Below are 25241 nucleotides of genomic sequence, written 5' to 3' on the forward strand. Positions count from 1 at the left end.
GTTAGTTTTTTGTGATTGTGGTTTTCAGTCTGTCTGCCTTCAAATGGAAAAGGATAAGAGGCTTATGCAAACGTTCTGATGGGAGAGACTGACTGAGGGGGAAACTGGGTCTTGTTCTGATGGAGGGGTCCATGCTCAGTAAATATTTAATCCAAATTCCTGTTGATGGGTGGAGCTATGTTCCCTCCCTGTTGTTCACCTGGGGCCAAACTATGGTGGAGGTAATGAAGATAATGGTGACCTCCTTCAAAAGGCCCCAGGCACGTACTGCTACACTCAGTGCCTCCAACCCGGCAGTAGGCCAGCACTGACCCACACCTCCGCCGGAGACTCCTGGACACTCACGGGCAAGTCTGGGTCAGTCTCTTGTGGGGTCACTGCTCCTTTTTCCTGGGTCCTGGTATGCACAAGGTTTTGTTTGTGCCCTCCAAGAGTCTATTTCCCAGGCCTTTGTAAGTAAGTTCTGGCAGCTGTATGGTGGGGTTAATGGCCACCTCCTCCAAGAGGGCTTATGCCATACCCAAGTCTGCTGCACCCAGAGCCCTGCCCCTGCAGCAGTCCACTGCTGACCTGTACCTCCACTGGAGACACTCAAAGACAGACACTCACCCCATGTCTAAGGTCGGAGAAGCCCCAGCAAGACAGTAGGTGCTGGAGCGGCTGTGAGGAGATAACCCACGTCCAAGGGCAGAGAAGCCCCAGTAAAATGGTAGGAGGGCAAAATCATGTTTAGAATCAAACCCCATTCTCACCAGAGATGCTCAGAGGGCTCAAATAAACCTTGTGTGCACCAGGACCAGAGACCCCACAGAGACTGGTGGTCATGTAGTCTTGAGACACTGGCACCAGCAGGGAAAAAAAAACAGCATGCCACCAGGGCGTTGTGGTCACTGTGACTTCATCTCGTTTGTCAAGTCACCACAATGGGCTATTTTTTTTTAACAATATGCCATGAGCCCCCTGTGGACCCTAACAGTGTACACCATATTTTCTTTATCCATCAGTTTATGAAAGTTGGTTTCTCACTTTGGGACTGTTTTGAATAATGCTGCTATGAGCATTTGTGTTCTCTTAAACTTTTTTCTTTGTAATTTATTCATTTAGGAAATTGGTTTGTCTTGTAGAGTTTCCAGAGTCTGGAATAAAAGCCCTCCCAAAGGCAGTTACCGCCAGTCACTGGTGAATGCAAACTGCCATTTATAACTGGAGTGAGTGGCATTTTTCTGTTTGCCAACTGGGCCAATAGGTAAGCCCACCCAACCAAAGGTTCTTAACAGAGTACAGCAGTGGGAGAATTTTTTCAAATTTCTTCTTCCCTCTTGTGGCCTAGTTAAAAAAGGAAGTCAGAGAAGAACTTTTCAGTGGGGATTTCAGTAGTCTCAGACTGTCTCCTCACAAGCTTTCTAGGTGAAGGTGATGTCTCCTGTTTAAAAGTTACGATTTCCCCTTTGTAACAGCCTAGGCTGGGCTCTGCACAGTATTGTGAAAACTTCCCTGAGCACCTTCTAGCACCCTGTCCACTCGGCTCTGTTGCTGGCCTCTGAGCTGGCAAGCAGGCGGCAGACTAGCATGTGGGTGGGAGTGCCCAGGACCTGCAGGACAGTGTCAGCTGCGCCCACTGCTGGCCACCAGGAGTATGTGCAAGAAGGCCAGCAGCAGCAGTGAGTCCCATTGCAAGAACACAGCTTGCAGTTCTCTGGGAGAATGGAGAGGGGTGAGCTGGGGCTGCTGGAGGAGGTCTTGGTGGTCTTCCCACCCCCCACGCCTGAGCTGAGTGGAGGGCAAGCCAGGAGAATCTGGATGTTGAAGAGACATGGAGGGATGGCCAGTGTCAGGATGGCAGTCTGCTTAACAAGAGGAGGACATAAGAGTGGGGCAGGGAAGAGGGTATGCAGTTGTGGGTGAATGTGCAGCCAGAAACAGTGAACCATGGTGGAAGCATGGCAGGTGGACTGAAGTCTCAGCCACTCTGTTCACAGGCCAGATAGGCAGATAGATCCCCAAACAGGCAGACAGACACACAAACCCCTGGTAAGACAGAGTTCTAGATAAAATCCCAGGCAGAGACAGATTACATAGCAGGATAGCCAAACAAATGGACAGATTCTTAAGAGAGGTGGGAAGATGACCAGCCAGGCATCCAGAGAGACCTGTGTTCAGACACACAGACACCCCTCCCACCTGCCAACTGAGAGACTTAATCTGCCAACCGAAAGATAGAATCCCTCAAGAATAGACAAAGCACCACAACTGGACAGAGAGACAGTCAGTGGAAAGACATCCTCCTACCCAGTCAACTCTCCAGCCAGACCTTCAGCTTGACAGTCTTAACTCTGCCAGTAAGAAAGACCCCAGCCTATCAGAAAGGTGCTAAGGATAGACAGATGTCCCCTAAACCAGGGGGACAGATAGACAGAGATACCCCATACTGTTGGACAAACACACCCCCAGCCCCTAGTGGAACAGAGATTCCCCCAACTAGCCAGAACCCATTTGCTGCATTAGCTGCCCTGCCTCCCAGTCACCACCACAGATACGCAGGGCTCGCTGACCCTCAGTGTTGCCTCTGCTCTCCAGGTTGCCAGTTTCCAGTGACCGTTGACATCCAATGACATTCACTACTAGCAGGGTTCAGAAAGCCCTTTTGTGATCCACAGTGGATGCTCCCCCTTTACTCTGGTGTCCACTATCCCCAAATGATTGCCCTTAGTGTCCATGATTACTCAGGGGCTCAAGGACCTCTGTGACTCCTCCAGTGGACCTCCATATTTTCTCAAAAGTTCACTGATGCTTCTTTACCTCACCAGCCTGAGTCCAACAACTGAGTCCTGAGACCATCCAAGATTTCTCTATGATTACACTGACATTCACTATAGAGCCCTGGTTAGGGGTCCACAATGAACTTCCTTGACTCTTTTGACCCCTCAATTACTTAGTAAACTAACATTCCAAGTCCCAATGGCTCCCCGGTTATTTTCAATCTCTCACTGACCTCCCAGTAACTGTCACTGATATCTACTGACAGTCTCCATGAACATCCAAGGAACTCTCACTGGCCTGCAATGAACTCACTGACAACGTCCATCCTCAGTGGTCACTACTGACCTTTGAACTTTCAAAGATGACTGAGTCAACAGCGACTTGATCCCTCAATAAGTGAAACATCCCTACTGACCTGCTTTTTGCCTTCTTAGTCACTTAAACCGGGATTGGCAACCTACAATCTGCAGCCCACCAAAGAAACAAAACTGTGACACATGAAATTAAAATTTAAAGTCCACAAATAAAGTTTGGAATATAGTCATGCTCATCCCTTTACATATGGCCTATGGTTGCTTTCGCCCTGCCTGTCGAAGTTGAGTGGCTGGGATAAGAACCAGAGACCCGAGTCCTTTAAGAAACAGTTTGCCTGTCTGTGACAACATTCTGATAACAGCCCAATGAATTAGGTTCACACTCCTTACCTCCAAAGTGAAGGATGGGCTAGCCCATCTACACTGACCGGCCCTTGGCAGGGGCCCCTGGCTCCTCCCTACTCTTCAGCCTTCCCCTTGGTGGCCCTAGGGCAGCAGCTGTCCTCTGGCCTTCTCCCCATTTTCTGAAGACGACAGTATGAGGATTAAAAAAAAAAAAATCCTTAAAAAGCGTTGAGAACATCTAGACCCCTGGAACCCACTCCCAAAACCTCAGTTTTGTTTCCTGGAAGTTTTATACGGCTTGAGATGCTCAAATTAGGATGATCCTGGCTCCCTCAGCTCCTCCTGGCCCGACCCAGAAAAAGAAGGAACCTCAAGAAATTCTGTCTTTCCCACAGCTCAGGTGCCCTGGTGTCATTTCCCCCCGCGGCTACCTCTCCCAACCTCTTCCAACCTCCCTTGGACTCCGCCCAAGCGCAGAGCGGGGTAAGGTCTCCATACAGGGTTTCCCGGTTAGGAATTTTAGCTCGATCTAGGCAGCCGTCTTTACTCACAGCTGACACGCCACCCTGGTTGGGATCCGGACACAGTCGAGCTCCCAGAAGACCGGGCCCTGGAGGCCGGGCGAGGGTGCAGCCATTCGGCCTGCTAGGGCGTGGACCTCGGGCCCAAGCTAGAGGAGATGTCCATATGACCATAGGGACTCAGTCAGCCCGCGGAGACAAAATAATGGTAGCGCCGGAGCAGTTTTTCACCCCACGCGCAGCCAGAAGAGCCCCGCGCCCCAAGTCCGGGAGCCTGTGGGCGGGGCTGGGGCGCGCCCTGAGTGTCATTGGCCGAGGGGCGCGCCCCGTCTGCCGCTGCGCACTCCCATTGGCTGGCGGGATCTGAGGCGGGGCCTCGGCTGCCTTCAGCGGAGTCTACCCCAGCAGAGTGCGCGGAGCGCCACAGGTGGACTGCACCTCACTCCCAGGCGGCGCCATGAGCCGCAGTTTGGATGCTGCGCGGAGCTTCTTGGAGCAGCTGGAGGCACTGGGCGGCAGGGATGGGGTGGTCTTCGCCGGCGAGTTCAGCGTGAGTGGGCGAGTGTGGACTGCCGAGCTCCTGCTCCTCGCCCTGGACAGTCCGGACCTCTGCCTGTTCTTCTGTGCACCCTGCTGCACTTTGCTTCTCTCTCGGCGTCCAGGGTCGTCTTCTCACTTCGAGATCTCTCAGTTTTTCTCTCCCCAGCACCTCTCTCTGTCGCACTCTCTCCCTGCCTGTCTTCACCTTCTGCCTGCAGAGTCCCAGAGGGCGAAGTCCACGGCCGTCCCGGGCGGAGCCGCACACGCCCTCGGGTCCCTGCGCCCTAGCTGCGCTCCCGGTATCATCGGTGGCTGAGCGCAGAAGGCGGGCGCTCACGCGGTGCCCGGCCGCTCCAGACGACCCGGGGGTCACTGCCACTACTGTGGTCCTGGGGAGGAAGGGGCTGGGAAAAGAGGAACCAAGAGGCAAGAGGCCCCGCTGCGGTGAGGATATGGAGTATAAGTTCTTACAGACGATGTGGCCGGAGGCGCTTTATCCGGTCTCTCTGGCCTCTGTTTCTCTTAGGGTGAGATGTGACGAAACTGACCTGAGGATTAAAATAGCCACTGTGGGTAAAGACCGCTTAGCACATCTTGAGCGCTTACTTTATAGGCGCCTTTGTCACTAGTTATAAATAATCCTAAACTTTACAGTGGGGTAGTGCAAGCCATACTTAAGGAGTGCTAATGCGGCAGCGTCGTAGGCATCACACTGTACAAGTACTGAGATATTTTAAATATAATAACATAGTGTTAGAATCATATATGGTGACATCTCAAATTTAGAAATGTCTGATAAATATATGTAAGTAATAAATGACTATATAATTATTAAGTACAATAGAAATAGAGAACAGATTTATGAAATAATTGTATTAGTAAATATAAAATATATAGTGTATATGTATAAATATGGTCATAAGTTATAATTTATACATTAATTTCACAGAACAGTAGAATAAACATAAATAATCATTTATAAAATGAGCAGTTATTCAAGTTTCTAAGAAACAATGTAATAGATAAAAGTATAAGATAAATCTGTTTACACAAATATATAATAAATATATATAAGAAATGTGTAATAAATGCAGAATATATAATTTATTCAATATGAAAATGTGCATAATAAATGTAAACATATAATACCCAGGTAGTACATGACATCATGTCCATCCAGGTCTGGGTCCAGTCTGGGACAGTGAGCAGTGCTGAGGGCCCCTATGCAGAAGCTGGGCGGTGAGCGGGGCCAGTCGCTGGAGGCCACCCTCCTGCAATCTCCTGCACTCACAGGAGTCTTCCAAGGCCTCTCTGGGCCTTGGTTTCCTCATCTACATAGTAGAAATATCCATAGTGGTACCCACTGCAGAAATGTGTCCATGAAGACTTAAGTGACCTACGTGATGGGTGTAAGAACACTTAGAATGGTGGCTTGCACTCACGGTGGCTTGGTAGGTGTTATTTATTATTGTCATGATTATGAATACCTGATGATGATGGCAATACTATTCACTGATCATAATAATCTAACAGTATTAAAGCTCCTAATAGTATCTACATAAGTAATATTATACATTTAATTCATATACATTGTATATTATCCTCTTGTGTATCATGTTTGTTATATTAAGTACATAATATATGACAATTATTGTTCACGATAAGATGTAAATACACACTGAGGGTACAGGGACAGATGCTCAGAGGTTTAAGTTCAACACTCACTCACCCACTTCCTGGGTGACACTTTCAGAAAGTCACTCACACATGTGGTGCCTCAGCTTTCTTACCTACACAATGGGGAGTCAGGAATACCCACTTCGGAGGGACCTTGCAGATAGTTCAGTGCCCTTACACAGGGCTTAGCCTAGAGAGGGCACTCTGAATGGCTACTGTTATTGAATCAATGTAATTAGTAGGCTCTACACTATCTGGACGCAGCTCTCACCTTCGATCGGCCACGTGCCGCATATCCCTGTGAGAGCCTCAGTGTCCCAGGACTCTGATCTGGCTCCTCTCACTCTCTTCCTACCCCGGGTCTTCTTGCGGTCTTCCCACCAGGACATCCGGGCCCGCTCAGCTGCCTGGAAGACGGAAAGCGTGCGCTCAACAGAGGCCGGCAGTCGACCCGAGAACGTGAGGAAGAACCGCTACAAGGATGTGGTGCCTTGTAAGTCGGGGGTGGGGTGGGGCCCCCGGAGGAGTCGGTGCCCCCACCCTGTGGGATCCAGGTGCTGGCCAGGGTCCCTGTGTCCTGCTGGGTTCCCAGAACTCTCTCCGTCCCAGAGCCTTGCAGTGGCTGCATTTCTCCCTAGCATCGCACCCGTGCACCTCGATGGGATCCCCCAAGGTGTGCCATCCCCTGCTGGCTTTCATCTGGGAGGCCATCAGGGCCCCATCACCCACAAACTCCATGTTTCTCACCTCCTGCTGGCAGACGATCAGACACGAGTGATCCTTTCGCTGCTTCAGGAAGAGGGACATGGCGACTACATCAATGGCAACTTCATCAGGGTCAGGCTGGGAGTCAGGAAAGGGGCAGAGGCGGTGGAGGTGACAGCAGAGCCTCGATAGTGAACTTAGCCTTTACCAGGGCACAGACGGAAGCCAGGCCTACATCGCCACGCAAGGACCCCTGCCTCACACCTTGCTGGACTTCTGGCGCCTCATCTGGGAATTTGGGGTCAAGGTCAGCTTTGGGGGAGGGGGAGGTGTGGCCAGTATTCTGGGTCCTCCCCTGGCCCTGGTAACTGCACCCCCTAAACTGATTCTCCTCCCTTACCCCATGTCTAGGTCATCCTGATGGCCTGTCAGGAGATGGAGAATGGACGGGTAGGTGTGCTTAGACTCTCAGGGGCATGTCCTTGTGCAGGAGACAGGAGAAATCTCACTAGCTCTCCCCTGATCCTGTGACTCAAGGGACTGGTTCTTGGAGTGACCCGCACTGTAGCTCTGCCAAGCCCACTATTACTGGCTTTAATTTTTTTTATGATCTTTTTTCTTTTATTCGTGGGGCTCATCCCTCCAATGTTGGCAACCCTCTCCTGCTGATCTTCCTGCCCCATAGACCACAAGGCCCTATAACTTTGGCTTCCCCAGTACAACTCTGATGTCTTTCCCCACGTTTCTCCCACTTATTCACTATGCTCCAACCACTGGGGCCTTTGTTCTGCCTCAGGTCCTATGCTTTGTCTGTTCCCTCTGCTTGGGACATTTTCCCCCTTGGGCTGCTCCATCACCACCTTCAGGTCTTGGCTCAAATGCTCCTTCCTCAATGAGATCTTCCTGGACCTCACCCCATTTGAAACTCCCACTCTCCTTTCCTGGTCCTACTTTCATTTTTCTTCACAGTTCTTACCAACTTCTGAATGAAATATAAGGTAATCTACAAATGCATTATGTATATTGTTTATTCTGTCTCCCTGAGTAAAAGCAAAGTTCCAGGAGAGCAGGGATCTTTGTTTTGCCCATAAGCATAAATTAGTTACTCAGTAAATGTATATCAACATTGAAGGCACATGGTTTCTGCATCCTGGCCTGCTGGGATAGCTGGCTGATCATGGAGTCTATGCAATCTGTAGTTATGTACATTTTTCATCCCTAATTTTGATAGTTGTGATATGTCTTTCTCTCCTGGCTATTCGGTCTGGCTAGAATAAAGAAGCAAACTTTTAGCTGTTGTACTAAATCTGTCCTGCTGCCTGATTTTGTAAATAAAAATGTATTAGAACATAGTCATGCTCATTGGTATACATAGTGTATACATGCCACAATTGTCAAGATCAGTAGTTGCAAGTTAGGTAGACTGTATGGCTCAGAAAGTCTAAAAGATTTATTATCTGTCCATTTATAAAAAGTTAGCCAATCTCTGGGCTAGAGGATTATTAGTTTTATTTTTTCAAAGAAGCTGCTTTGAATTTTATTTTCTCTATTTTTAAATTTTTATTTCATTAATTTCTTTTATCTTTATCATTTCCTTTCTTCTGGTTTAGGTTTAACTTGTTCTTTTTTTTTCTAGTTCTTTAAGCTTAGATAATAGATTTGTGATTTTTATCACATGTAAGTAATGTCATTCATTTTTCTCTATACACTGCTCTAGCTACATTTCATAAACTATGTTGTCTTTTTTTTTCCAGTTAATTCAACATGTGTTCTAGTTGCCCTTGTGATTTCTTCTTTGACATGGTATTTGACCATGGCTGTGCTTAATTTCCAAATATTGGGGACTTTTCCATATATCTTCATGTTATTAAATTTCAGTTCCATTGTGGTCAAAGAACAATTTTATATTTTTATATTTTATATTGTTCTTTGTATTGAAACTTGTTTTGTGGCCATGAAAACGATCGGTCTTGGTAAATGTTTTGTGTGCACTTGAAGAGAATGTGTATTCTGCTTGGTTGAGTATTCTATAAATATCAGGTCAAATTGATTGTGTCTTTTTGAAAGACACTTTAATCTTTTATATCTTTATTGTATCTTATATATCTTTACTGATTTCTTTTCTCTAAATGTTCTGTCAGTTCCCAACAGGAGTGTTGAAACCTTCAACTGTTTTATAACTGTCAATTAGTACAAGCTTGTCAATAGTATTACTCAAATTGTATTATTCATATTTTTTTGTCTCAGTTCAGTTCAGTCGCTCAGTCATGTCCAACTCTTTGTGACCCCATGAACCGCAGCATGCCAGGCCTCCCTGTCCCTCACCAACTCCTGGAGTTTACCCAAACTCATGTCCATTGAGTCAGTGATGCCATCTAACCATCTCATCCTCTGTCATCTCCTTCTCCTCCTGCCCCCAATCACTCCCAACATCAGGGTCTTTTCAAATAAGTCAGCTCTTCACCTCAGGTGGCCAAAATATTGGAGTTTCAGCTTCAACATCAGTCCTTCCAACGGACATTCAGGACTGATTTCCTTTATGATGGACCGATTGGATCTCCTTGCAGTCCAAGGGACTCTCAAGAGTCTTCTCCAACACCACAGTTCAAAAGCATCAATTCTTCTGTGCTCAGATTTCCTTATAGTCTAACTCTCACATCCATACATGACTACTGGAAAAACCATAGTTTTGACTAGACAGACCTTTGTTGGCAAAGTAATGTCTCTGCTTTTTAATATGCTGTCTAGGTTGGTCATAATTTTCCTTCCAAGGAGTAAGCGTCTTTTAATTTCATGGCTGCAATCACCATCTGCAGTGATTTTGGAGCCCCCAAAAATAAAGTCTGTCACTGTTTCCCCATCTATTTGCCATGAAGTGATGGGACCAGATGCCATGATCTTAGTTTTCTGAATGTTGAGTTTAAAGCCAACTTTTTCACTCTCCTCTTTCACTTTCATCAAGAGTCTCTTTAGTTCTTCACTTTCTGCCATAAGGGTGGTGTCATCTGCATATCTGAGGTTATTGATATTTCTCCCGGCAATCTTGATTCCAGCTTGTGCTTCATCCAGCCCAGCGTTTCTCATGATGTACTCTGAATATAAGTTAAATAAGAAGGGTGACAATATACAGCCTTGACGTACTCCTTTTCCTATTTGGAACCAGTCTGTTGTTCCATGTCCAGTTCTAACTTGCCTCCTGATTTGCATACAGGTTTCTCAAGAGGCAGGTTGGGTGGTCTGGTATTCCCATCTCTTTCAGAATTTTCCATAGTTTATTGTGATCCACACAGTCAAAGGTTTTGGCATAGTCAATAAAGCAGAAATAGTTGTTTTTTTTGTCTACTTGTCCTATTATTTGCTGAGAGAGGAGTGTTGAGATTTCTAACTGTAATTTTGCATTTATCTATTTTTTCTTTCAGTTCTGTCAGTTTTTGCTTAACGTACTCTAAAACTACAATTGAGTGCTTATACAGTCAGGATTATGTCTCCTGATGAATCAAGCCTGTTTTCAATATGTAATGTCTCTTTTATGACCCTTTCTCTGAAGTATACTTTGGTATTAATATAGCCATTTAAACTTCCTCAGTGTGTGCGTGATTATCTTTCCTATTCTTTTACTTTTTAAAATCTGTGTTCAATTTCAGTTTATTTTTTGTCCATACTGTGAGGCTTGAGGGATCTTAGTTCTCCAACCAGGGATTGAACCTGTGCCCCCTGCAGTGGAAGCATGGAGTCCTAACCCCTGGACCATCAGGGAATTCCTCATTTTTATTTTTAAATTGTTCCTTATAGCTATCATATTGTGGATACTTACTTTTTAAATCCAATCTGACAATCTCTGCCTTTAATTGGTGTAGTATTTAATGTGTTGGGGGATTCCCTGGTGGCTTAGCAGTAAAGAATACACCTGCAATGCAGGAGTTTGATCCCTGGGTTGGGAAGATCCCTGGAGAAGGAAATGGTAACCCTCTCCAGTATTCTTGCCTGGAAAATCTCATGGACAGAGGAGCTTGATGGGTTACAGTCTATGGGGTTTCAAGAGTTGGACAAGACTTAGTGACTAAACCATCACCATGTTTAATGTGTCAGTATTTGTTTTCTCTTTGTTCCATCTGTTCTTGTACATTTCTTCTTTTCTGTCTTTTTTACTGAGAATTTTTGACTCCATTTCATAGTCATTATTACCTTATTAGTTTTATCTCTGTGTTGTGTGCTTGTGTGTTTAGTGAAATATGTACTTGTCACAGTCTGTGTTCAAATACTATTATTATACCATTTCAGGTAAAATGTGAGAACTTTACAACAGCATATTTCAATTTTCTGTTTCTATGCTTCAGGCTCTTGTTGCCACAGGTTTAGTTCTAAATTTAAAATATACTACACAACATACTGCTATTATTTTCATATAGATTAAAAAAACTTTATTGAGATATATAATTCATCCATCTAAAGTATGCAATTCAGTTGTTTTTAGTATATTCCTGAGTTATACAACCACCACCACAATAAATTTTAGAATATTTTCATCACCCTGTAAAGAAACCCTATATCCATTTTCAGTCAAACTCCATTTCCTACCAAACTCCATCCTAAGCAACTGCTAATCTACCTGCTCTATTAGATTTGCCCATTCTGGACTTTTCATATAACTGCAATCATATGACACATTGTCTTTGGTGAGTGGCTTCAAACACTAAGGTAGTGTTCTTAAGGCTCATGCATAGTGTAGCATGTGTTGACTGAGCCACCACGGAAGCCCATGTCAATACTTCAGTCCTTGTTGCTGGATGACATTCTGTTTTATATTTCCATGGCTCAGTCGGTAAAGGATCTGCCCGCAAAGGGGGAGACCTGACTTCGATTTTTGTGTGGGGAAGATCCCCTGGAGGAGGGCATGGCAGCCCAGTCCAGTAGTCTTGCCTGGAGAATCCCCATGGACAGAAGAGTCTGCCGGGCTGCAGTCCACGGGGCTGCAAAGAGTTGGACATGACTGAGTGACTAAGCACACACAGCACGATCACTTTATAAAATTTGAGCTATTTCCATTTTTTGGTGATTATGAATATTGCTGCTACAAACATTCATGTGCAAGTTTCTGTGTAGAAGTATGTTTTCATTTCTCTTCAGTATATACCTAGAAGTGGAATTGTTGGGTCATACAGTAAGCTTTATTTTTAACATTTTGAGGACGTGCCAAACTGTTTTCCAGTTTACATTTCAACCAGCAATGTATGAGTCTTCCAATTTCTCTACATTCTTACCAAAATTTGTTATTTTTGTCTTTTTCATTATAGCCATCCTTGTTGGATATGAAGTGGTATTCATTGTGTCTTTCTTTTTTCGGTTGTGGTAAAATATACATGACATAAATTTTGCCATTTTAATGTACAATTTAGAAACATTAAGTACATTCATAATGTTTCAAACCATTTATCAATATCCAATTCCAGAACTTGTTCATCATCCAAAAGAGAAACTCTATCCATTTAATAATTACTTCCCCCTTACTCTTCCTGCAGCTCTTGGTAGCCTTTATTTTACTTTCTGGCTTTATTAATTTGCCTATTCTAGGTACCTCATATCAGTAGAATCATATAATACCTGTCCTTTTGTGTCTGACTTATTTCATTTATCATGTTTTCAAGCTTCATCCATGTTGCAGAGCGTATCAAAATTTCATTCTCTTTAAGGCTGAATAACATTTTGTTTTATATTTGTATCACATTTTGTTTATCCATTCATTTGTTGATGGACATTTGGGTTGTTTCTACCTATTGGTTATTGTGATAATGCTGCTATAAATATTAATATATAAGTATCTGTTTTGAGCCCTTGTTTTCAATTTTTTTGGGTAGTAGAATTAATCACTGGATCATGTGGCAATGCTGTGTTTAATGTTTTTGTTTTGTTTTCCACAGTGGCTGCACCACTTTATATTCTCACCAACAATGCACAAGGGTTCCATTTTTTTCCTTACACTCACCAAGATATATGTTACTTTCTGTTTTTGTTTTTTAGCCATCCTAATGGGTGGGAAGTGGTGTCTCATGGTTTCGGTTTGCATTTGCCTAATGCTGTGGATTTACCAAATATCTTTTCATGTGCTTATTTTTCCATTTGTATGTCTTCTTTGGACAAGTATTTGTTTAGGTCCTTTCCCATTTTTAAAAAGAATTTACTCATTTATTTAGCTGTGCCAGGTCTTAGTTGCTGTGTGTGGGAGCTTTCATTGCAGCATGTGGGATCTAGTTCCCCAGCCAGGGATTGAACCTGTGCTGCCTGCATTGGCAGCACAGAGTCTTAATCACTGGACCACCAGGGAAGTCCCCCTTTACCATTTTTAAATCGGATTATTTGTCTTTTTATTGTTGGAAGAATTCTTCTGAATACAAGTCCCTTATCAGTATATGATTTACAAATATTTGTCTCATTGTGTGGGTGTCTTTTCATTTTCTTTACAGTGTCCTTTGAAGCACAAACATTTTATAAGTTTGAAGACTTCCAATCTCTTGTTTTGATGTGTTTTTGGGGCTGTTTCTAACAAGTCACTGTCTAACCAGAGGTCAAAAAGATTTACTCCTATGTTTTCTTCTAAGTGTTTTATGCTTAGTTCTCTGATTCATTTTCATTTTGAGTTAATTTTTGTATATGGTGTAAGGTAGGGGATCCAAATTCATTCTTTTGTTTATAGATATCCAGTTGTTCCAGTACTACTTGTTAAAAAGACTGTTCTCTCCACTGGATGGTCTTGGTCTTTTGTTGAAAATCAATTGACCAACTGTACATGTAAAGGTTTATTTCTGGACTGTCAATTCTATTCCATTGATTGTAGTACTATGCCAGTACTACAACATGTTGTAGGTCTGTAGTTAAGTGTTGAAATCAAGAAGTATGAGTCTTCCAAATTTGTTCTATTTTCAAGATTGTTTTGTCTATTCTTGGTCACTTGCTGTGCAGAAAAGAGTTAACATAGCAAGCATAAGGGCTTTTGCTTAGAAAGGCCTTCCTGTAAGGTTGGCTTTTAACTGGAAATCTGATTTCCAGTAAGAGTGGCCCACTTTGCCTGAAGTATTTATATGAGCAATGTGTCTAAGTGACAGTAGGTTTATATGACACCTGCTTTCCTTCTGGAGTCTGAAGTTTTGGCCCATGCTAGTCAGAGGTGCCTACATACCACATAGAGTCCCCGAGTAAAAACCTCGGGCACTGAATTCCTAAGGAGCTTCCCTGTGGACATTTCACGAGTGTGGTCACAACTCATAGCTGGAGGAGTTGAGCACATCCTAAGTGACTCTACTGGGTGAAGACCCTTGGAAGCTGGCACCTTATTTTCTGCAGACTTCACCCTGTGCACCTTTTTCCTTTGCCAATTTATTCTGTATCCTTTCACTGTGATCAATTGTAGCCATGAGTACAACTCTGTACAGAGTCCTGTGAATCCTCCTATTGAATCATCAAACCTGAGGGCAGCCTTGGGTGTCCACAACACATTTGTTGATGTTAACATATTAATTTTAAGATTAGCTTGCCAATATTATCAAAAAGCCTAGGATTTTGATAAGGATTGCACTGAATCTATCAATTCAGGGTAGATATTGCAAACAACAGTTTTCTTTACATGAAAATACAAGTGAGTTTTCTGTATTGATTTTGTATTCTGAACCTTGCTGAACTCACTTTTTAGCTCTAATATAGTGTGTGTGTGTGTGTGTGTGTGTGTGTGTGTGTATTCTTCAGGGTTGTTTATATATGATTTCTATAGGGCTTTCCCAGTGGCTAGAATCTGCCTGCAATGTAGGAGACCCAGGTTCGATTCCTCGGTCAGAAAGATCCCCTGGAGAAGGGAATGGCTACCTGCTCCAGTATTCTTGTTTGGAAAAATCTGTGGACAGAGGAGTCTGGCGGGCTACGTTCCATGGGGTTACAAAGAGTTGGACACGACTGAGTGATTAACACTTCATCTAATATCACTTTTATATATAACATCATGCTGTCTGCAAGTTGAGATAGTTTTGTCTCTTCCAATCTGGGTAACTTCCCTTTCTTTCTTCTTCCTTCCCATCTTTTTTCTTTCCTGTCCTTTTCTTTCTTCCTCCCTCCCACCTCCTCTCCTTTCTTTGCTTCATTTCTTTTTTCCTAACTGCACTGGTTACAACTTCCAATATAAAATTGTTCAGAAGTAGAAACTGCAAACATCTTTGTCTTGTTCCTGATCTTAAGCACAAACTATTCAGCCTTTCAACATTAAATGTTACCTGTAGGTTGTTTTTAGATACTTGTTGGTTTTGCTTTTTAATTTAAAATGAGGAATTTCTTTTCTATGTCTAGTGCCTTTCATGTTTTTATTATGAAAAGGTACTGGATTTTGTTCATTTTTTCTGCATCTATTGAGTTCCTCATGTGTTTCTGTTTTATTTTGTTATTATGGTATATGACATTGATTGACTTTCATATATTGACTTTCATATCTTGAGCCAATCTTGTGTACTGTGTATAATCTTTTGTTAATGATTCTTCTGTCTATATTCTTGAGATGTTGAATAGTTTTCTTGTGCTATCTGTCTGGTTTTGATACCAGAGTAATACTGGTCTCATAAAATAGTCCTTCTTCAAATTTTTGGAAAAATTTGTGAAGGATTGCTATTCCTTCTTTTTGGTAAAATTCACTAGATTATCTTTTAAAGATGTTAAAAATGAGAAATACCTTTTATATTTAGCTACATATTTACCTTTTTCTTTATTCTTCATCCCTTTGTGTAGGTCATTATCCCACCTGGTATCATGTTTCTTTTGTATAAAAAGCTTACCTTTTTTTTTGTTAAAGAAGAAATCGGAATTTTATTTATTTACTTTTGGCTTCATCACGCAGCATGTGGGATATTAGTTCCTAACCAGGGATCAAACCCATGCCCCCTGCAGTGGAAGTGCAGAGTCTTAACCACTGGACCACTAGGGAAGTTCCTGAAAAGCTTGGTTTAATACTTCAGTTTTGCTTATGATGAAGTCTTTCAGCTTTTGTCTGAATTTTTAGTTTTAGCATTTTTAGGGCATAACACCATTGACCTCTGGCTTGTGAGCTTCTGACAAAATTCTGCTGTCATTCTTATTTCTCAAATTTAATGTCTTTTTGTGTATGATGGTTTTAAGATTTTTTTTCTTTATTATGATTTTTCAGCAATTTGATCATGATCTAACTTGGTGTTAATAATCTTCAGATTATTCTCTTTATGGTTCATTGACCTTTCTGGGTCTGTGGGTTCATAGTTTCATGAAATTTGGAAAAATTTCCAGCTATTATTTCTTCAAAAATAGTTTCCATTCTTCCCTCTCCTACCTTCTGAACTCCAGGTACACATACATTAGGCCACTTGATATATTTCCACAGATATCTGATTCTGTTAGTTTTTTTCCTCCACTTTTTCTCTCTCTTTTTCATTTTTAATAGTTTCTATTGCTATGCCTTTGTGTTCACTGATCATCTGGTATCTAATCTGCTATTTTTTTTAAGAAAAATTTATTTATTTGGCTATGCCAGATCTTAGCTGCGGTACTCAGGATCTTCAGGTTGTCGCATGTGGGTCTAATTCCCTGATCCAGGCCCCCTGTGTTGGGAGATAGAGTTTTAGTCACTGCACCACCAGGGAAGCCCCTAATCTGCGATTAGGCAGTGAATTTTTTTTCATATTCTTTTCCATTATGGTTTATCACAGGATACTGAATATAGTTCCCTGTGCTATATAGTAGGACCTTGTTTATCCATTCTGTATATAATAGTTTGCATTTGCTAATCCCACACTCCATACCCCCAGTAACTACAAGTCTGTTCTCTGTGTTTGTGAGTCTGTTTCTCTTTTGTAGATAAGTTCATTTGTGTCAGATTTTAGATTTCACATATAAGTGATATCATATGGTATTTGTCTTTTCTTTCTGACTTACTTTGCTTAGTATGATAATCTCTAGGTCCATCCATGTTGCTGAAGATGGCATTATCTCATTTTTTTACGGATGAGGATATTGTGTGTGTGTATATATACATCTCCTTCACTCATTCATCTGTAAGTGGACACTTGGGTTGTCTCCATGTCTTGGCTATTGTGAGTACTGCTACTATGAACACATGTATCTTTTCAGATTAAAGTTTAGTCCACATATACGCCCAGGAGTAGGATTTCTGGATCATATAGCAACTCTTTTTAGTTTCTAAAGAACCTCCATACTGTTTTCCATAGTGACTCCACCAGTTTATAATCCCACCAGCAATGTATGGGGGGGTCTCTTTTCTCCACACCCTCACCAGCATTTGTTATTTGTAGACTTTTTAGTGATGGTCATTCTGACTAGTGTGAGGTGGTACCTCATTGTAATTTTAATTTGCATTTCTCTAATAATTACCAATGTTGAACATCTTTTCATGTACCTTAGACATGAATTTTTTATTTCATATATTTTATTTTTCCTGTCTATAAGTTCCATTTAGGTCTTTTTTATATCTTTTTTTTTTCCATCACATTCATGTTTTTCCTTTTCATCTTTGAACATTTATAAAAGCTGTCTTAAAGTCTTTGTCCACTTTTTTCCTCATCTGTACTGGGTCTTTTTCTATTGACTGACTTATCTCCTGGGTGTAGGTCATATTTTTTGCTTCTTTGTATGTCTAGTAAATTTTTATTGGATGCTTAATATTTTAAATTTTACACTTGCTAAGTTGCTTGGGTCATGTCTGACTCTTTATGACCCTATGGACTGTAGCCTGCCAGGCTCCTCTGTCCATGGGAATTCTCCAGGCAATACTGGAGTGGGTTGCCATTTCCTCCTCCAGGGGATCTTCCCAGGGATCAAACCTGAATATCTTATGTATCCTGCATTGCCAGGTAGGTTATTTACCACTAGTGCCACATGGGAAGCCCAGATTTTACACAAGTATTGATAAATTTTAGATCTTGTTATTTTCCTTTAAAAAGGAACTTTTTAAAAAAGGTGTTGGAACTTTTTTTGGAAGGCAGTTATTTTTGAATATTTGATCATTTTAAGGTTTATTTTTAAGCTTTTTAAGGGTGCGTCTAAAGAAGCTTTTATTCTAGAAATAAGTTCATCCTACTTACTAATGTGTGGTGTCTTGTTCCTTACTGAATGTTCTTTTTAATCAATCAGGTCTCCACTCTGGCTGGAGGAAATGTAAATTACTTCTGTTCCATTGTGAGCTCTAGGAAATGTTCATCTTATAGTTCCATAGCTATTATGCTTTCATGGGAAGTTATTCTTTCCTAGCTTCATGGGGTTTCATATCATATGTGCCCAGATTATTATCAGACTCAAGGGGACCCCATTCAGACTTCTGGAGTTCTTTGCTTTTGTTTGCATAGTACTGTTCTTTCAAGAACTCTGTCTTGGCCTCCCTGAGCCAAGATTTCTGGTTTCTCAACTAGTGGGATCATCAGACCCTTCATGGCAGCCTGGTTACTGCCTCTAGGCAGTAAGCTTGGGAACTCATAGGGTTTCACTCATGTGTTTCCCTTTGTTCAGTGATCACAGTCCTGCAAATGCATGCGGACCAGTGTCTGAAAATAGTGGCTCATACATTTTTTTCCAGGTTTTTAGTTGCTTACAGTAGAATATTCTGGACTGTCTTCCTCCTGCACAGTCAGAACCTCACATCTCCACTGAGTCTGTGTTTAATCTGATGAGATTCTGCTGCTCTCTGTGCTTCCACCTGCAAGCTGGGCTGGCCCAAGAGGTTGTACACATGTTAATATGAACTCTGAGGCAGACTTCCCCTCTTCAGTCCCTGCCCTTTTCCCCTTGTCTTTTGCAGAAAAAGTGTGAGCGTTACTGGGCCCTACAACAGGAACCACTGCAGATTGGGCCTTTCGGCATCACTCTGGTGAGTTGGGGCAGAGGTGGGAACAGCACTTTATGGAGTCTTGGATTTTGTCTTTCACAGAAGATTCTGAGTGAAAAGCTTTTGGGCTGGGCTTGAAAGGATGAACAATTTCCCCACAGTCCCCCTCACACTGCAGGGAGCTCTCTGGTATTAGCATGCAAAAGTCAGAACTCATTATATATTGATTTTGCATTTTAACTACTATCATGGTTATCTCTGTAAATATAAATGTACCTGGTTAGGGTCTTTAAATTCTTATTTCCCTTACCATTTCAAAAGAACTCAGAAAAATCTCTCATAGGTTATAAAAACAATTGGTACTGAAAAATACAAGCAAACTTTTGTTTTAAAACAAAAGACATTTCTTTCTTTCACTGTAAATGAGCTTGTTGGAACTAGCTCATAGTTTCTCTTTCTCCCTTATGTAAACTGTTTTCTTCACATAAGTCATGGGAGATATTTGGACTAAATGAATTTTTAGAAATAGGTGTTTTTTTTTTTTTTGGTGAGGGGAGGTGGGGGGTGGGGGAGGACTGTGTTGCACGATCTTGCAGGATCTCAGTTCCCTGACCAGGGACTGAACCAGGCCATGGCAGTAAAAGCCCAGAATCCTAACCGCTAGGCCACCAGGGAACTCCTTTTTTAAAATTTTTAATCAGAAATGCTGTTTCCTGAAAATGTGTCTTTTGGCACCTGTGATCTTTTTTCTCTGCCCTCTTCCCACATGCCCCATATCCACAGACAAGGGAGATGTGGCTGAACCCAGACATCACACTCAGGACCCTGCAGGTCACCTTCCAGAAGGTACTGAAAAGGGAGGGGGGGACTCCCGCATGGTGAGAGCTTCCTGTCTCCACTTTTCTATCTGTAAAATGGGCATTAACAACAGTGCCCTTCTCTTTAGTTAGCATCTGTTTCATTTAAATGGAAGGTGTGGAGAATAGGGCTGACATGAAAGAGTTGCTCAATATATGCTTTTCTTTCTTTTTTTATTCTTTGCCTCTCATTTTCTGTGTCTCAGGAATCCCGCTCAGTGTCCCAGCTGCAGTATATGTCCTGGCCAGACAGAGGGGTCCCCAGCAATCCTGACCACGTACTCGCCATGGTTGAGGAAGCTCGGCACCTCCAGGGATCTGGTCCCAACCCCCTCTGCGTCCACTGCAGGTTTAATAAATGGGCTTTATGGGGATCTGGTGAGACAGAGGGGATGGTAATTGGGGAGGGAGGCAGGGAAGAATAGTGCAGGACTTGAAGCCAGTCCTGTAGTTTCTTGAATGCCTATTTTGAGAAACTTGAGGCCACACTTGCTAAAGTTGCAACTTAAATTGTCAGTATTTATTCAGCACAGACTGTCTGCTGGGGAATAAGCACACAGCTGATGCTAAACAAATATCAGCAATTAAAAAGTTTTTCCTTTCAAATTATAACCTGGATACTGGGGACCAAAAAGTGCTGCAGGGGCCCCTCCATTAATTAAGCCCTTCACCCCCACCCCAAATGTCCCCTTTAAAATGGGCTGCAGGAAGGCCCTGATCGAGCTCACTCTGATTCTTCCTTGTCAGTGCTGGCTGCGGGCGAACAGGTGTCCTGTGCACTGTGGATTATGTGAGACAGTTGCTTCTGACCCAGGTATGAAGAGGGCATGCACGTGAAGCGTGCGTCTTGTGCCCACGAGGTCCTTCTCATGTGCCTGTCTCTCTGCCCTAGATGATCCCACCTAACTTCAGCCTCTTCAGTGTGGTCCTGGAGATTCGGAAGCAGCGGCCTATGGCCATACAGACAGAGGTGTGAGCAGGGTCTCCCCATTCCAAGGACACATCCCTCCTGCTCTTGTCTTCCCTTCTCAATGACCTGTCTTCCCCCCTACCCACTATCCCAGGAGCAGTACAGGTTCCTGTACCACACAGTGGCTCAGATGTTTCTCTCAGCGCTACAGAATGCCAGCCGTCATTACCAGAACCTCAAGGAGGTACCAAGGCCCCCTTCCAACCCTCAGAGACCAGGACCCAGAGCAGAGCTCCACGGCCACCACTATGGCAGCATCCAGCCCTTGGACTCCTTCCAGTAGCAGGGACTGACTGATATCTCCCTTTGTCATCCTCCTCGCTTCCTTATCAGGGTGTCTCCTCTTAAGCTCCCCCCACAGAGACCACAGTGATCTCCACTAGGAGCCTGGACAGTGTCCTCCGAAGCCTCATGCCCTTCCCCTCCTGTCTTTCCCCCAGAATCGTGTCCCACTCTACGATGACGCCCTCTCCCTCTGGACTTCCCAGACCCTGAATGCCACCGCCCGCCCATCCAGCGGAGTCCTCAGGTACCTAGCCCCATTCCTGGAGTCTTCCCTTTCCAGTTTCTTCTTCTTGGAGGCTAGCCCTTTCCTCACCCTTGAAACACTGGCGCCATCCTTGTCGTTCAGTTCAGCAAATATTCACCAGCCCTGTCTTTGAACTGAGCTCTGGGAACCTTTCCGAAGATGATTCTTTAATACCGAGATCACACTGCATCTGCCCCTACCCCTACATTCCCCCCAAGTCATTAATTCAGCAGATATTTCTTGATGCTGCCCAACTGTCAGGCCTCACATCTGGTGCGGCGGACTTCAGCCCTTGGTCTGAGACCAGCTCTCCATTTTGAGACTTTCCCTTCCTTCCCTTTAGATGTCACTTCCTCATTCATTTATTCAATAAACAACTACACAGAAATGACCACTCCTCAATAACATCTCGCCCCATTCACCTGCCAGCTGCGCCCTTCTTTCCTTCATCCGCCCAACCTGCTGGGCCCATAGGGACACACAAACGAGGCCCCTTCCCCAGAGAGCAGCCGCCTGCGTCTCAGTGCTCCTTCACTGCGTGCCGCCTCGGGCGGGAAGGAAGCCGGTGGTTCGCTCGCCCAGTGAGCTGCCCCCTCCCTCCCCCGCCCGGGCGCTGAAGTTTCACTTCCTCCCCGCCCTCCGCACCCGCAGGAGCATCTCGGTGCCCGGGCCCCCGGCCCTCTCCATGGCCGACACTTACGCGGTGGTGCAGAAGCGTGCGGCCCCCGTGGGCACCGGGGCAGGCGCGGGCGCGCGGGCGCACGGCACGGACGACACGCCAGTCTACAGCCAGGTGACGCCGCGCGCCTGGCGGCACCAGGCGCCATCCGAGGACGCGCGCGGCGCGCAGCCGGGCCGCGGTAAGTCTAGGAGGCCGGGGGGCGGAGCTGGGTTGGATCGTCCCCCACCTGTTCCTCCCGATCCTCTCCGGCTAGGTTCTGGAGAGCCTGGAGGCCGCGCTGACTTCCCCTCCCCCCAGCTCGAGTCTGGCCAGCACGCCCTGGAAGGCTGAGGTTCGGGTTTCCCCGGCCATGCCTCTAGGACTGTTGCCTGTCCTCAGGTCACGCCCGGAAGCGTCTCGGGCCACGCTGTGGTCTCTGGCCCCGCCGCAGTCTCTGACCCGGTCACCTGGTCTGGGCAGAGGGCTCCGTCTTGCTTACGCCCCTGGCCACGCCCCTGCCCGCTGGGCCAGGACCCGCAGCCCACAGCCCGACTTCTTGGGCAGGGAGGATGCCCGAGTTTGAAGGGCCGTCTGAGTTGACCTGTTGGGGTGGTTTTCTGCCTGCAGTTCCTGTTGACGAAGGCCTGGCTGGGCCTGGCGCCTATGAGGACGTGGCGGATGGAGCTCAGAGTGGTGGGCTAGGTAAGTCAGATAACCTGGGTTCCTGGGGCCGTTTGCAGTTGCGACGGGGGTGGGGCAGGGATGGTGGCAGGGGGCTCACATTCTCAGAGCCCTGTGGATGTGGCTGCAGCAAACCAGGAGGGCCTGGAGGCCTGAGAATGATTTTCCACCGGTTGTCTTCCTATCCACACCTCAGCTTCTCTTATGAGCCTTATGGTGCCCTTCCTCTTCCAGGCTTTAACCTGCGCATCGGGAGGCCTAAAGGACCCCGAGATCCGCCTGCTGAGTGGACCCGGGTGTGAGTGCTGCGCCCCTGCCTGTCTGTTGCTCCACATGGGTGCCTGGACTGCTGAGGGTCATGCTCTGCTTTGGGAAGTGTTGGGAATGGGGGTGCTGGGCTGAATCAAAATAAATGTTTCTTAGCGTGGAAGATGTGGGGCTTTGCCTTGGTGGTTATAGCATTCAAGGCACTGAAACCATGTTCAAGTCCCTGTGTCCTTGTCTTTTGAAGTAAAATGCTGACTCAAGAGTTAATGATTTGGAAATGTGAAGATGTAGAAACAAAGAATAGTTGTTGAGCTAGGGAACTGGTAACAATTTAGACTATAATTCTACCCCATGGTAGAATCACTCAACTCCCTCCTAAGTTGTTTTTACAGGAAGCAGATCCCCACAAGATAAAAAGTGCTGACAACAAAAACATAGACCCTATAGACTGTTTGAACCAGAAGGTGAAGATGCTGAAACTTAACCTTGATGCCAACCACTCCAAGGGCCGTCCACGAGCTCGGTCCACGATCGCCCCCTGCTCCTTGAACACTATAACACTCCTCACCACCCCCTCTAGGGTGGGCCACATGGTATTCAAGGCATTAGCCCACTGTGGCCCCCTAGGCCTGGCAAAACAATAAAAGCTACCCTTTTCTACTTCACCCAAAACTGTCTCTGCATTTCTGTTTGGCACCAGTAAACAGAGGCCGAGTTTCAGCAACACCATGAGACTTGGGGAGGTAGTGGGGTGATGATGGCTAGTGAGGTTACACTGAGCATACTCAAGAATAAACTCAACCCCCGTTGAGGGTCGGGTCCCCGTTGTGAAGGGGATGATGGATAGATAGACTTCTGGAGACCACTTGAAAAATTGGTTGATTTCAGTATCTGAGACTCCCTCACTCAGACATTCAGCTTACAACACAAAGAGATGGATGGACCCTCACCCCCCACTACCATTCAGACAGATGGAAGCCAGGCGTAACAACAGCCAAGCAGACTGATTTCAGACAGACAGGTAAGGAGATCCCCAGATGGGTAAGCAGACAGAATTCCAACTGGGACAGGCAGATAGCCATTCCCCTAGACAGCCAGAGCTTCAGAGGGACAGTCCATTCCCTGGGTAGACCTCCAGTCAGGGAGAGTGACCCACCAGCAGCCTAACAGACCACCCCCTGCAAAAGACATCAGCAAAAAGACAGACCCTCTCCTCCGGCTAGGTTGCTAGATAGACGCCAGCCAGACAGACCCTTGGCTGGACAGACTCCCAGACAGCCATGAACAGATCCCCAGCTGAATAGACACAGATGTCCTCTGAGTTAGACAGACCTTCAGCTACACAGACCTACCATGTGGGCAGACAGACTGATAGGCCTAATCGCACGGACTCCCAGGTAGCCAAATGTACCCCAGTTAGGCAGACACCAGCCACACAGACCTTTGATTGCACAGACACTTCACCTAGCCAGGCAGACTTCCAACTAGGCAGACAAGTGGACAGACTTTACCAACTCACCAACTATACAGAATCCATATTTTGGCAGACACATTGATATATCTCCTGCTGGGAAGACAGCCAGGTGGACTCCCAGGTGGTCAGCTGGTCAGATAAGCAGATGGACTCTCAGAAAAAGTAACATGAGTCAGATGGACCCTGCCCCGCCCCCCCCCCCCCCCCCCCACTATACAGACCACCTGCCAGTGGGACATACGCTGCAAATCCTTCAGGTAAATGGACTCCCTGCTAGCCAGATGGGCTCCTAGCCCTCAGATACATAGGATCCCATTGGTTGGATGGACCCCTAGTTGGACAGATAAGATTCTCAGCCACAGTGAGACACCATCCTCAACCAGAGAAACAGATGGATCCCAAAGCAACTGGCCAGCTATATCCCAAGTTAGGTGAAGAGACACCCAGAACCACATGAACAGGTAGACTCCCATCTGGACAGATGAAAGGACTCCAACAAGTCAGACCCCTAGCTGCTAGCCACACAAGCTTCAGCCCTTGAACTGGCCAGTAGATGCACACAGATCACCAGCTTGGCAGACAAATCTGCAGTCAGCAAGACAGCCCACTAGCCTCACAGTTAGATGTACTGACCTCAGACTGATAGATTGGTGAACCTCCAAGTAGACTCAGCTGGAAAAACCTCGGACAGACCGACTGCCAACTTGAAAAGATCCTCAGGCAAACCCATAGCACAGACATGCAGACCTCCAGCCAGAAAGACAGCAGACACCTAGTGAGCCGCACAAAGCTCTAGCTGGACAGACAGATGGGTTATCCAGCCAGATATATAAAACTGTCAAACCAGACAGAACACAAGGTAAACAAAAAGGTGAGTAAATTTACACCTGATCCTCCAAAACCCTGATCCTGCTCTGTGAGGCTCCCTCCTGACGTGATCTTCTGGCAGTGTCTGTCCAACAATATTAGGTTTATCTAGGTGGATGGCCAGCTATTCCTCCCCAGCGCAGTATGTCCCCCAAGCTGTTGGAAAGCTATCCTGTGTCTGTGATGAGCATTACCACCACGTTCCACCTGCCTAACCAGGCCACGTCCCTCATA

The 25241-nt window shown here is 45.2% G+C and overlaps 1 protein-coding gene and 1 long non-coding RNA gene across 4 annotated transcripts; one reads left to right on the forward strand and one right to left on the reverse strand.

Annotated features, from left to right (window-relative positions):
* Nucleotides 1–462: 462 nt before the first annotated feature.
* Nucleotides 463–8267, reverse strand: LOC122688563. The gene is made up of 3 exons (XR_006339507.1): nucleotides 6905–8267; nucleotides 6429–6564; nucleotides 463–5028 (listed from the first exon to the last, which is right to left on the reverse strand). It is a non-coding gene; the product is annotated as an uncharacterized LOC122688563 (long non-coding RNA).
* Nucleotides 4335–23338, forward strand: PTPN18 (protein tyrosine phosphatase non-receptor type 18). 3 transcript variants are annotated; one of them, XM_043894608.1, is made up of 15 exons: nucleotides 4335–4490; nucleotides 6542–6650; nucleotides 6918–6994; nucleotides 7074–7169; nucleotides 7274–7312; nucleotides 18675–18743; nucleotides 19485–19547; nucleotides 19765–19907; nucleotides 20306–20372; nucleotides 20451–20528; nucleotides 20623–20712; nucleotides 20969–21057; nucleotides 21709–21917; nucleotides 22346–22420; nucleotides 22634–23338. In XM_043894608.1, the coding sequence occupies exons 1-15, from the start codon at nucleotides 4398–4400 to the stop codon at nucleotides 22699–22701; spliced, it is 1365 nt and encodes a 454-aa protein (XP_043750543.1). In that variant the 5' UTR covers nucleotides 4335–4397; the 3' UTR covers nucleotides 22702–23338. The 3 variants fall into 3 exon arrangements, with proteins under 3 accessions (XP_043750543.1, XP_043750546.1, XP_043750545.1); XM_043894610.1 differs by lacking the exon at nucleotides 4335–4490 and adding an exon at nucleotides 5869–5931; XM_043894611.1 differs by lacking the exon at nucleotides 22634–23338 and having other exon boundaries at nucleotides 4359–4490; nucleotides 22118–22415.
* Nucleotides 23339–25241: the final 1903 nt, after the last annotated feature.

Source organism: Cervus elaphus, chromosome 33 (assembly GCF_910594005.1).
Source record: "Cervus elaphus chromosome 33, mCerEla1.1, whole genome shotgun sequence".
Lineage (NCBI taxonomy): Eukaryota > Metazoa > Chordata > Mammalia > Artiodactyla > Cervidae > Cervus > Cervus elaphus.

Coding starts and splice junctions, on each gene's coding strand:
- PTPN18 (XM_043894608.1), top strand. CDS start 4,398: ATGAGCCGCAGTTTGGATGCTGCGCGGAGCTTCTTGGAGCAGCTGGAG. Junction 4,491..6,541: donor TCTTCGCCGGCGAGTTCAGC/GTGAGTGGGCGA, acceptor TCTTCCCACCAG/GACATCCGGGCCCGCTCAGC. Junction 19,548..19,764: donor TGCAGGTCACCTTCCAGAAG/GTACTGAAAAGG, acceptor TCTGTGTCTCAG/GAATCCCGCTCAGTGTCCCA.